The sequence below is a fragment of the Monopterus albus genome, unplaced genomic scaffold (genome assembly GCF_001952655.1).
Source record: "Monopterus albus unplaced genomic scaffold, M_albus_1.0 scaffold62.1, whole genome shotgun sequence".
Taxonomy (NCBI): domain Eukaryota; kingdom Metazoa; phylum Chordata; class Actinopteri; order Synbranchiformes; family Synbranchidae; genus Monopterus; species Monopterus albus.
Window position 1 is genome coordinate 1,077,333 of NW_018127942.1, and position 13,782 is coordinate 1,091,114.

Genomic DNA, 13,782 nt, shown 5'->3' on the forward strand with positions numbered 1-13,782 from the left:
TGTATAGACAGGTGTGTGGCTTTCCTAATCACGTCCAATCAGTATAATCAAACACCGCTGGACTCAAATGAAGGTGTAGAACCATCTCAGGGATGATCAGATGAAATGGACAGAGCCTAAGTTAAATATATGAGTGTCACAGCGAAGGGTCTGAATACTTATGACCATGTGATATTTCAGTTTTTCTTTTTTAATAAATCTGCAAAAATGTCAAAAATTCTGTGTTTTTCTGTCAATATGGGGTGCTGTGTGTACATTAATGAGGAAAAAAATGAACTTAAATGATTTTAGCATATGGCTGCAATATAACAAAGAGTGAAAAATTTAAGGGGGTCTGAATACTTTCCGTACCCACTGTATATCAGCAGCTATATTAGTTCTTGGAGAAGACCAGCAATGTTATTAATCATACTGACAGAAAGATGTTGAAATGTTGTAATTTTCACTACATCATATTACGGTGGAAAAGCATAAAGATTAAGGCTACAATTAACCTTTTTCACTTTCAGGTAATAGCAGCATAAGCACAGGTGCAATTAGTAACAATATAATTTACAAGACCTACATTATGTCCAGAACTATAATGTTGTACAGTACATGATGGGTCACTGACATGGTTTACTGGGACACTTGGTACTGGTACATTAACACTAGAACCGCCAACAATGCAGTACCTCCTAGAACCACCGAGAGGTCATTCTGACCTCACACCACTTCAGGCTTTATAATTGCAAATTAGAAGTCTATTACAGGAATCTTTGGTCATTTTTTTCAAAATAGTATGTAAAAATGGATGAAATAATAAAACGTATTTCTTTTATTTTAGTAATATCAAAATATTAATTCACTTCAGTTAAACTACATGTAATAAAATATGAGAAATTGGCCAAACAGATAAAAACATTAACATTGCTCATAAACACTGAACATTACAATAATAACGGCCCATTACTTTCATGAGAAATGAACATGAATTCAGAAATATTTACAAAGAAAGAGAGCCTTGGTCAAAAATGTTTGGGAACTACAGGCCTATTCTGCTCCTTGTTCTGCCACACAGCTTACTCACAACCAGCACAAACACTGAAGACCTTGAGAGTACGCTGACCACACACAAGTCATCGGCACTTGACGCACAATTTGACAGTTTTGTTTTTATTGCAGTGCATTTTGACTGTACACTGCCTTTGCTTCCCCTGAGGCTGCTCTAACCACTGCAGTGGCATAGTCTCAGTTGCCTCTTTCATTTGCATATGGCCGCTGCATAATTCCTTACACAACTGCAGAAGGAAGTCGCACCTAGCAAGTTTTGCTTTTGTGCAGCTCCGGTAAAGAATGCATACATTGACGCCAGCCAGGTCGAACATGTTATAGAAGATGACACCTGGCCATCTGCGCATGGCAGCTCTTGTGGAGTATTGTCTGATCATTTTGTCCAGGACATCCACTCCCACCTTGGTCTTGTTATAATAGTGCACTGTGTCTGGCTTTTATTTCTGGCTGTCACTTTCCAGGTTCACCGTCTGGTGCATTGTGCTGAGGATGCATACATTTTTGTTCACCTTGCCCTGATATATTGTAAGTATTGTCTTGTCACTCTTCATCACTTTGATGTCATGCAATGGTGCTTTCTGATGCACAGAAGGTGGGAGTGAACGCCTGTTTTTGTTCACAGTTCCTACCAGGCTGGTGTTCCTTACTAGGAGTTTATGAACAAGAGGGAGTGATGTAAAAAAGTTGTCTGTAGTGACATTTCTCCCCTTGCCTAGGTAAGGCCGCATCAGGTTCATCACTACACTACACTCATTTTGTATCTTGGTTGCCTAGCAACACCTATTGTTAATTTTAGAAAGTATGTGTATGTGTGTGTGTGTGTGTGTGTGTAAGAATGGAAGAATGTGAGGCATTACTGTAAAGTGTTTTGAGCTGTGTGTCTGACTGGCTATATAATGTATATGGCTATATAAGTGCAGTCTATTTACCATTTTTTGCATTAGAAGTAATGGAGGTCAAAATGGTGGTTCTAGGTAAAACCACTCTTTTTTTCTCTCTCTTTTATTCCAGAATCCCCAAAACACACAAGATGATGTGTAACACACTTTTAGGAAAAGTCATTGACTGGGAGACATAGGGTTTTTATTCAAACAAAGTTACATGCATAGGCAAGAGAGGTCAAAATGACCTCATGGCGGTTCTAGTGCTAATGATATTAGTTGTGCTTTCCTGTTATTAATCAAAGTGTCGACCATGAAAAAGCTCTGCAACTCCATCTCATCTTCATTTAGAAATTAGAAGCTCATACACAGTTCATGTTCAGTTATAAGGTCTGAAGAGACTCATATGAAATCATACAGGAGAGAAGCCAGTCTGTTCAGTTTGTGGCAGAGGTTTTTACAGTACTTGCATATCGTCATATTTTACTGCATATAATTCATACTCAGAAAGTAGAACTGAAGTGACATTCACTACAAGATGATTAGTTAAAACATTTCAAAATGCACCTGCATTGTTTTGCATTTTGTGTCTTTCAGTCAAATAAACAAATTTTCCTGTGATAGGTTTTATCATTGAAGATTTCTTAAAAATAGTGTGAAAATATTGTCTCATTTGTTCTCGTGAACCCAAAATTGTGTATCATCTCATCTCCTGAGCTAAGTGTATCATCACACCCCTATATATTATATAATTACAAATTACAATCTATTAATTGGTTGACAATTAATTACTTGTAAGACATATACTGGAATACAAAATCTCATAACAAATATGGGAATTAATTCCACTAAGCTTAAATGGTCAGAATACTGGTGTGAAATTTCACTTAACTCGGAGACAGCGAAACCAACATGGTGGACTGCATACACTGAGTTACTGAGATGTGTATGTGTGCTACACATCGCTCGGGTATATAAAACTTTTGAGGATAATGTTTCCCTGTTGGATTTGGTGTTCTTAATGTATCCATTGTGCATAGCCAGCAGGTGTAGCTGTGTTTTTGCAGTGGCTACAGCAACAACTGCTGTACGTTTCAGCACCATGGACAGAGACAGTACCATCATGGCATTGTCCATGGTTATGTACGTTTCAGCACCATGGACAGAGACAGGGCATCATGATCCTCATACATTTGATTTAGGATAAAAAAACTAACTGTGTACTAATCGGCTTTAAGTAATACATCAGGCTCATTTGTGTCAACTCCTCAAGATGGCTTAAATGACTAAGTCTGTATGAACTTAATGGATGCAGCTGTATGCAGTCAGGCTCCATAACCCCTGCTGTGGAGTGCTGTAATGTGGGAGCAAAGATGAATCTGTCTTCTACAGCTCCCCACCTTTACCCTCCACAGTCACCTCCTTTTACTCTCTTTCTATCTCAGCAGGGCCGTGGCACATCCACACTGGCCTAATTTTAGAGTAACAAGGCGTGTGTGTGTCAGTATGTGTGTGCATGGATATGTGTTTGCATGATTGTGTGTGTGTTTAAGTATGTGCATGTCTGTTTTGTATAAATAGGACCTCTGACAGTCCCAGCTATGCAGGGTTGTTTGATGCTCTTGTGGTCTTCTGTGTCTGTTGAATGATCAGAAAAGCAAACCCCTCTGCTGTGTTAATAAGCTATCTCAAATAAAGTACCTAATTTATAACTATAAACATCAGATTGTCCATTTTTGCCATAAAAAGACCACATAGTAGGTCCCTCTGGATTTTACTAATGAGTGTCCTCTCTTTCTGCTGAGCTGGACAAACATGCAGTTGTGTTTTCTGTGTGTTTCAGCTCAGCAGTACTCTTTGTGTGATAGATGATCTGTGCTGATAGTGTGAGACCAGATCTATACAGAGTCTCATTTACAATAGCATTGTAGGCTGAGGAGTACATGTGAGTGCATAACAGCCTGTAATCAATGCGCTCTGTCGACCCCTGACGGAATAATTTGCATGTGCTTCTGGGAAACCATTTCAAGGCTTTACATACTTGGATGACCCTGTGTATGAGTTGCTTCTCAATTATACAGGAGGAATGGCTGGGTGCACTTTCTAAAGGGTAAGGCATTGGGGAAAGCATAGAAAATAAGTTTTTTTGTGTGATACATTTGGCAATTGACAGTGTTTACATTTTCTCGAGGTTTAAATCAAACTGCTATAACCAAAGTCCAAAGAGGACATAGCAAATACCGGTTTTAACCATAATATGACTCACTTTCAAATTGAAAATGCATGTGCAATATGATTCAATATCCCCTATATATAGTCACTGTAGAATTATTACAGGATTCCCATTAGCTTAAATATAGGTAGCGTCTTCTAGCTCTGTTACTCATACCAGATCTAGTAGAAATCTTTGATATAGCAGTGAATGTAGATGTCTAGTGTGAAGAGCGATGGCTCAGGATAGAAGTCAGTTTTGAAGGAGTCAAATACCAGGATAAATGTGTGCTCATTTTTCTTCATTAAATGCAGGAATTAAATGTGAAAATGGTGTTTATTCACATTAGGTATTGGCTATACTATTTCACCATTTTTAAAAACCCATCATTTCTGAAGGATATGGCAAACTTCAACTATGACTTTGTTGACCGATTAACAATGCTAAACTGTGTTATCATTAAACTTTTTTATGTTGGCACAATGCAGCTTTATCATACAGTTTAAATTGGCTTTTCCCCCTACAGGCCCTTTATAACAAAGCAGAAGATTATTTCTTGTGGTTCTAGAACAGAATTGAAAATGAGCTTGGTCTGATAACAAAAACATTTTTTTTACTTGTTACCATATGGATATTGCATGTGTTTGTCCTTCTGTTTCTCACTTTTCCTGCTTCTCTTTGTATGGCTGGACTATTCTGAGAAGGTGCTTACCGAGCCAGAAAACTAGCAGGATATATGGTTAGTAGTTCTCAGGGGTTGGTCTGAGGACGTGATGAGCACCAGCCACTATTTTTTTTTCATATTCATTTGTTTGTCAAATTCAGTCTCTATCCTTGCCAACAACCCCCTCTGCCACTCAGGCTCTCCAGAACCATGGTGACAAAGCTGGTTTTTAGCCAGATCCAATTTAATCTCCATTGGCGGTACTGGATAAAGCTGTCTCCATCTTCCCCAGCTGAGGCCAAGGAAGGCTAGGCACTCCACTGGGAGCTGCTCATTCAACACACAAGGACATAATTCACACTCAGACACAACTTAGCGCACATGCACATGTACAGACAAGATGAAGAGAGAGCACTAAACTAACAGTCTAACATGCACAATTGTTTTTGCAGTAGCTCTCTCCTGTCCTCCTCCTCTCTCCCACCTCTGCTGTGTGCAGAAGGGGAAATGATATCACTGTTATGGAAATGAGATAATGAAATGGAAAAAAGAGAGGCACATCTGAGACTCCTGCTTCTTGCCTGCAGCTCATCTGCTTCCTTATTTTATTTATTTATTTATTTTTAACTTTAGCTATCAGAAACCTGTGTATGCGAGTGTGAGTTTGATTGTATGTGCCTGCAGATGGTTGAGTGGGTGGGGAAACACAGGAGAGTGACACTACAACCAGAGATGCCCAGTTTTGCTAATTACATACTGTACCTTAACCCAGAGGTTGATGACAACAAAATCTGCAATACCAAAATGAGTCACAAATGCTTTCAGAGCAAAGAAACAAGTGAGTTTAGAAAATCTCAGCATTATTTTGACTGTAAAGGTTCTCTCATTATTTAGTACTGATCCCCCCCTCATGGTTTTGGACTTTTCACATCAGTGTGAGTGGCAGATGTGCTTCTTATGCAAATTCCAATTTGCCAACAAGATCAGAAAAAGCATCCAATTAACATCTAAATGTGCCACCAGTGGAATAGCTTTTTTCAGCTCATTGCTCCCAAATGACCTCTGCTCTACTGCTCAACATACAGAACATGGCCATTCACTTATTTAACATCTTGTAATTTTGCTCTGGAGGGATGTAATCTTGTACTGGCAGAAACAGTAGAAGAGGGTGCTTTAGCAAAGTTGATTATTGATTGATTGATCTTAAACATGCACATGAACATTTTTAATAGAATCTAAAGGGCTGTTGAAGGATGCCTCTGATAATACAAACAGAAGTTTTAGAGGGTGGATTACTGCGCATCTGCCTCTCACATTTTATTGAGGTCACCGAAGTGGCAGGCTGGCAGTGATGGAAAGTAACTCAAACTGTATTTAACAAAGTACTCTACTTATTGTAAGGGAAATTATTTATACCTTCCATTTTATGCATTTTATTATTTTACTCTTGATTTCACAAGGAGTACTTTTAATTCCAGTCATTTGTTACTTTACAGATACATTTTCTGCATACAAAACATCCTGTATTATAAAATTTGTTTTGCTATACATTACAGATGTAACAATACCAAAGACCTCTGGTGTGATATTGCCATGATTTGATTGGAACACTGAAATGCTGTTTACACACAGAGTGCTATAGTAGGGAGTCCTAAAACCCAGACCTGAGTTACACTGTAGCATTTTTGCCCCTGCGGTTCTCTCACTACGACATCAGTGGGTTTTTTTGAATGAGTTTTTGGTTAGTCAGTGGGTTTTTTGAATGAGTTTTTGGTTAGACACCTGATATAAGTTCTATGGTTAACACAAGGCCAGTGCATTTTCATGGTTTGTTCAATGATATAAAACACACCAGTAAATTGGATTGGATTGACAATGAATGCCCATTTTGTTTGTACTGTGTGCGATTTATGAGGATGCAACACAATTCACATCCTGCTGTCATTTTCAGGCTAGTCTGCTGATTGACAGTTGGCTGATGTAATGTAAACATTTTTTTTTTTTTTTGCTTGGCAGATGTTTAATAAGGAAGGAAATGCCTCAAGGCCAGGCATAGTTCATTTTGTTGATAAACACTCAGTGGAAACACAACTGTTGTTGTTTACAAGAAAATTCTACAGGGCACCTTTAAGAATTATTGCAAAGGCAGAACTTTACCTCTAGCACAGCACGTTGTGCCTTGGAGTATTGGAGTATTTCTACTTTAACTTATGTAAAGGATCAAAATACTTCCACCACACTTGAGGGTTGGCTTAAAATCCACTATAAAGCATCACGCACTGAAACTTTTATTGATTTTGGAAATTCACAAGGCATAAACAGCAAATCTATAAATGCTGATTGTCAGTGTGTTTCAGAATTAAAAGATGCATCAGTTCAGCCTTAGCAAAGCATTTGTTGCAATTTTATACATCGTTGCTTTTACAACATTGGAAATTTAAAGCAAACCATTGAAAAAAACATCAATTACCCTACTGTAGGGCCACAAACAGGTACATTATATGCCTGGGGCACTGAATGAGAACATAAATGACATTTCCATTACACACTAACATTTGCAGTGTGTAAGACAGAATCCAAGCAATGAACTTGTATGAGAAGTAGTTAAGATGTTGAAAGGTAAAGTCAGCTATGTCTGCTATGCTCTGCTGTATTTAAAATTTTGTCAGCTGCATCCCCTCTACCAGGACATCTTTTATCTCAGACCTGTCAGTGCACTGACATCTCACTTTTAGCAACCCCATTCCTAAATCCCACATCATTAATGTCTCATTAGCCATGCTTAGATATATTTACTGAATATACTATGAGTAATTCAGAAGTGTTTTGAGAGGCTTCATGAAAACTAAACAAACAGGAAATTATTCAGTAATGGCAGTGATGAGAGTTGATGCTTGAGCCAAATGATGTGAAGGAGCAGGTCTCAGCTACCCAAGGATATGTGCAACTGTGAGAACATTACTGTGCTCGTTATGTATGTTTAATAGAGGGTTATTTGTTTTTGTTGCTGTTGGTATTGGCTATGTAAAAAGCAAGCATTTATGAGCATCAGTAGCAGCTATAGCAGTTGAAGATCATTAATTATGGGTGTTTTTGTATTTTCCTCCAGGACTTTTAGTTTGTTGCAGATACTGGCTCATTGGTGTAAATGGTACTTTGTTTGGCTAGTGCCCTGGGGTCTTGTTTCTAAGCCTTTTTTTTTGTTTTAAGTGGCAGCCTTGCGTGAAGCTTCCTTAAACTGAGCCTATTTCTCAAGCCCTTATCCCCCCCTGTGGAATTCACCACCAGTGTATTCACCTCCAAATGGAGAGAAGGGAAACAATGAAGGGTAAGAGCAAGAACTGTCCAACAAGGCTTTATGAGTAGCCAGTTAGTGTCTGTATCAGTGCTGTGCATAGCATTTAGACTGGCAAGACAAGTGCAATGGGGCATTAAACTAACAAGCTGAATGAGACAAACAGCATGGTTGGAAATAGGGAGGGACCAGTGTTTAGCACATGGCTAAGGATACACTCTGGCTGAGACTCCCAGTGCACCATTAGGGAGGAGTGTCGCCACGCTCATTAACATCGCAGCCTGGATGGAGGAAGAACTGAGCTTGCTGCCGGGCACGAGTCTGTTGAGAGAGGCCCACACAGAAAGCTGTTCCTCCAGCTTGAAAGGCGCACTGCAGTCCTTGTGATTTCTGCCTGATTTTTTTTTTTTTTCACCAATTTGTACTCCTTCTCCTAATCATATCCCGTATCCGCTCTCTAAATCATCTCATCCCAAACCTCTTCACTAATCATCTAAGTTGGAGAGGAAGAAATGCTTAGCAGATGCCAGTATTGTCAGGGGTCGACTACATGGAACTGCACGTTCACAACTCATTTCAGGAAGTTTACTTAACATGACTTGTTCCTTGTTTATCTCTCTGTATGGTGCCGTGTGCACAGATTGAAATGTCCTTGAAGTCTAATAAGGGGAAACACTGGTGCTGTGATCACACCTGTGGGTAGTTTAAAGTCCTTAACTTTTGTCTGAGCTACAGAAATGTGAATTGAATTTACTTATATATCACATTATGTTGCATTTTTATATCCCTAATTGTATTAAATTAGGAAATGATGCTAAATGAATGTGAACGTAATGTAAATAAATGTGCTAACTGATGAGGTCTGTTCCAAAATAAGAGATGCGCTATTTTAAATATGACCAAAAAGAATTTTTTTTTTTTTTACAATTATTAAGCCACTGTTTGTAGAACAATAGTAATTCTTTGTATTTCTTCTTTTTTAAAAGTGAACTTATTTGTATAAGGTTTTGTAATGAAACCTTTATGGAATGTAAACGTGCTATGTTGTAAAATCATTTTGATACTTTCCCATAGCAAAGAAGTGAGCAGCATTAGGAGAGATATTGAGAGATAATGTTTGTCTTGTGGCCGACTGTCAGTATATACATTTGGTCATCTAGTTGACACTTAATGCTGTATACAATGGCTAATTTGGTTGACAGTAAACTGGGCGTAACTTTTATGATTCAAATTAAATTAATGTTGATAGGTTACTGCTTCTGACACAGCTACTTATCCATTTTCCCAGTTTTTCAGTGAAGATTACATTAAATCAGTATTGTGTTCCATTCTTCCCTTGGCCAAAGTGCATCAGGAAAGATGTCCTGTAGAGCGTGACTAGGTCAGATATTGACTCAAAATCCTAGAAATTATTTTTTCTTTAAAAGAAAGAAAACAACGTGTAGCCTCTTGGCACATCTCATGATAATAGTCCTGATGTTGCATCAGTTACACCCAAAAGTAACTCTGTTTGGAACCCTGAAAGGCGCAATCTGTAAATTTTCATTACATAAATTATACAATTATGGTTGAGCACAACCGCAGCCACAGAGTTTGGTAGAGGCTTCTTTAAAGTGAGGCAGACTTTTAATCAATACACCATTTGTTGTTCTAAACTTCTCATTCCCTCAGAAATGACCAGAATGCTAACACATTTTGTGCTTTTTTTTTCCTCCACAGCACCTCCAACTGTCCGCATTATACACTCAGGGCACGCCTGTAATGTTGAGGAGGAGAGGCACACGGAGAGAGTCTACACAATCAGAGAGGGTGAGACCCTGGAGCTCACATGTCTGGTGACGGGGCATCCTCGGCCACAGGTAAAGGGCTCGGTACTGGTTTGTCTGCCCTTAATGAATAGCATGGACAAAAATAGTAACACAAGGGAATCATGGGACAACATGCTAATGTTGCAGTCTGTGTCTGAATCAGAAAGATTGCTTTTGGTTCTGTATTGAGTGATAGACCATGGAGTGATAAACCCTGCACTTTGTGTTGCATTTTTCCCCTGCATGTTGATAATGTAAGTGTCCCTGTATATTCAGAATGCAGAAAATATCTGCCAAAGCATAATGTAATGAGTGAAAAGCAGGTCACAGTAGAAAAGACTGCATCTGACAGCTTTTTTTTTTTTTACTGTTGTGGTTTGAACAAATTAAAAAATGTTCTGCCATTTTCTGAAGAAAGCAGGCTGTTCATTTATTTTAACCATCCAAATCTTAGACCTCAGTATCTAAAAAATGCTAATGAAAGAAAGAAAACAACAGAATCAAGATCTTATCTCACTAACTTATAATACCAACAGCACCATCCATGCAGGTATAAATGTCAGCTCTGCCACAGATGACCTGACCATCACATTTTGTTCTTGTATTAATCTAAGCAGGATTTGCATACTCACCTTTCAAACATTTATTGCATGCAATTTCAAATTTGCTTGATAATAGGGAACTATCTCCGGACAGGACTGAGTTCATTTACATTCATTAATATAATTTCTCTTTTGATCAATGGACACGGCCATGAGTTTGTACACTTCCCCTCTGGACGTCAAAACAAACTAGCATATTGATTTCTATATTTCAATTGAAAAGGTGAGGCCTCTTAAATTAGCGAGAGGTTCAGACACACTGTTCAACTCTCTCCTTCGTCAGGGGAGACAATTTTGCAGTCATCATATCTGTCTCTCCTCTTAATTAGAACTTCTGAAAAACAGAGCAGGCTGGGGGGAGTGGTAGGGGTTAGGAGGAGAGTGGGAGATCAAAAGCCTCACATGGCTGTGGCAGGAGAGGCAGGACGTCTTTTGAAACCAAGTCATTATGAGACTCGCACAGATCCCCTGGCACAGCAAGCTTTGGCTGTGTCTCTCCAGACTTTGGGATGTGTCAGCTTTATCCCGCCCTCACGTAGAAGCAACACACACGGCTGGGAAAGTTGTCTGGTGTGGCAGTAGAGCTGAGGCTAGTTTTGCACTGTCGGTGGAGAAACACAAGGGTATGTGACCAATTTGGAAACAGACTAGCAAGTTAATATAGCGATAACAGCTCAACCTTTCTTTTGAATTAAATATTAATCCTCAGAACATGTTCAAAGTATTTTGTTGCCTCAAAGTTCCACATTTTAATTGAGTTGAGCTCCATCTTTCAAGAGAATACAGTCGCAGGAAAGTAATGGCACTGTTTGCAATTTCCTACTTTTCTGCATAAATTGCTCATAAAATGTGATCTGATCTTCACCAGAGTCACAAATATCAACAAACACAACATTTCTAAGTTGATAAAGCATAGACAGTCATGATCTTTCATGTCTTTACTGAACACACCCATTAAACACATGAATTGATGGTGGAAAAAGTGCTGGCAATAGTGTTTTAATAACTGGCTGAACCACCTTTGGCACCAACAACCTCAAGCAAGCGCTTCCTGTAACTGTGGAATAGACCTGCACAACATTCAGAAGGAATTTAGGAACATTCTTCTTCACAGAACTGCTTCAGCTAAGCCATATTCTTAGTACATCTGGTGTGAACGGCTCTCTTGAGTTCATTCCACAGCATCTTTATTGGGCTGAGGTCTAGGCTCTGACTGGGCCACTCCAAAAGGTGGCTTTTGTGTCTCCATTCTGTAGTAGATTTACTTCAGTGTTTAGGGTCATTGTCCTGCTGCATCACCCAGCTTGTTCTGGGCTTCAGCTTGCAGACAGCCACCCTGATATTATCCTGTAGGATACCTTGAAAAACGTGGAAATTCATTTTCTCCTCCACAAGGGCAGGTGGTCCAAGTCCAGAGGCATCAAAGCAGCCCTAAATCATGATGCTCCCTCCACCGTACTTCACTGTTGGGATGATGTTTTCATGTTGGTACGCGGTTCTCTTTTTACACCATATATAGTGCTGGGTGTTCTTGCCAAACAGTTTTACCCTCGTTTCACCTGTCCACAGGACATTTTCCCTGTAGTGTTGTGTAGTGTTATGGGGGGCGGCTGTGGCTCAGGAGGTAGAGCGGGTTGTTTCCTAACCGGAGGATTAGCAGTTTGATTCCCGGCTTGTCGAGTCAACATGTCGAAGTGTCCTTGAGCAAGACACTGAACCCCCAGTTGCTCCCGATGATGTCACCGGTGTGTGAATGCGTGAGTGCTTGGGAGTGCGAATGGGTGAATGGCTGAATATGTGAAAGCGCTTTGAGTGCGCTGTAGAAAGGCGCTATACAAGTATAAGACCATTTACCATTTAGTGTCATGGTGGTCTTTGGTAAACGTCAGGCATGCTGCAGTGTTGATTTTGGAGAGCAATGGCTTCCTCTGTGGTGTCCTGCCATGGGTACCATGCCTGTTCAATATTTTGTGTATGGTTGACTCATGACCAGATGTTAACCAACTCTAATGAATCCTTCAAGTCTTTAGCTGTTAGTTTAGGTGTCTCTTTTACCTCACTGAGCCTTCTGCATTGTGCCTTTGGAGTGATCTTAGCTGGGCACCAACTTCTATGGAGCAGCCACAGTACCAAATCAGCTCCATTTATAGACAAGATGTCAAACTTTGGACTGATGAATATCTAAAGTCTTTGAGATGACTCTGTAACCCTTTCCAGCTACATGCAAATCAACAACTTTTGATCCTTCTGAGATCTCTTTTTTGTGAGGCATGGCTCACATTGGCTGATGCTGCTTGTGAAAAGCACACTGACACTGTGAGTGTTTTTAGAAATCAGGGTACTTTTCAACCACATCATTGATTGGACTCCAGGTTTGCTAACACCTGACTCCATTTGACTTTTAGTGACATCAGAAGCCGTCATGTTTCCATTACTTTTTCCATCATCACTTTGCATATTTAATGGGTGTGTTCAATAAAAACATGAAAGATCATGACTGTTTGTGTTTTATCAGCTTAGAAATATTGTTTAATATTTGACTTTGTTGAAGATCAGATCACATTCATGACCATTTTGTGCAGAAAACCAGGCAATTCCTAACAGTGTAATTACTCTATATATGGGAAAAAAGTAATCAGTACTTGCAAAGGTTGTGGTACTCTTTCACTGTGTCCTGTCTTGATTAATGGCGTGGGCATAGGTTTGGCTTCAGCATTTTTTATTTTGTATCAAACAGTCAGTATGAACAGTTGTATGTTTGCACACTTGCTCGCCATGCTGCATGTGTGCATACACACACCACTGACCTGGTGGATCAAAATACTGTAAAAAATGAATAAAAATAACCAGTAGCTCGTGTTATACTCAGTTTAAACCATATATTATAAACTGTTGTAAAACTTGTAACACAGTAAAACCTGAATAACTGTTTTCTTTTTTTAGTCTACTGATTTGATCTACACAAAAAAATGTTAAACTCAGCATTTCATCATGACACCAGAGCTCACCAGGGGTCTTTATTTCACCTGCAAGTGTACTCCTGATATGCTTGTCCTGGTAATCACCGAAAATCAATGGCGCATGCTGTGTTAGTCTTTAACATTGGTAGATACTTGTCCGTACCCAAATCTATATGTAGTGGGAAAGATGCTTCTCCTATGCATGAAAATATTTATTTGTTACTTATATCAGCAGTTACTTAAATCACACTCACCATCTGGACTACAGTTTCACAGGGGCCCAAGAAACACTACTCAGTCACTGTTA

General features: G+C 39.3%; 1 protein-coding gene across 4 annotated transcripts in view; it reads left to right on the forward strand.

Moving 5' to 3' along the window:
* The window catches only part of LOC109962148 (MAM domain-containing glycosylphosphatidylinositol anchor protein 2), a 178,469-nt gene that overhangs the window by 52,600 nt on the left and 112,087 nt on the right, over window positions 1-13,782 (forward strand). For all 4 annotated transcript variants that reach the window (XM_020603594.1, XM_020603597.1, XM_020603595.1 and 1 more), the window contains exon 2: window positions 9,825-9,964. In XM_020603594.1, coding sequence (XP_020459250.1) covers window positions 9,825-9,964 — 140 coding nt within the window. The remainder of the gene's footprint in view (window positions 1-9,824; window positions 9,965-13,782) is intronic.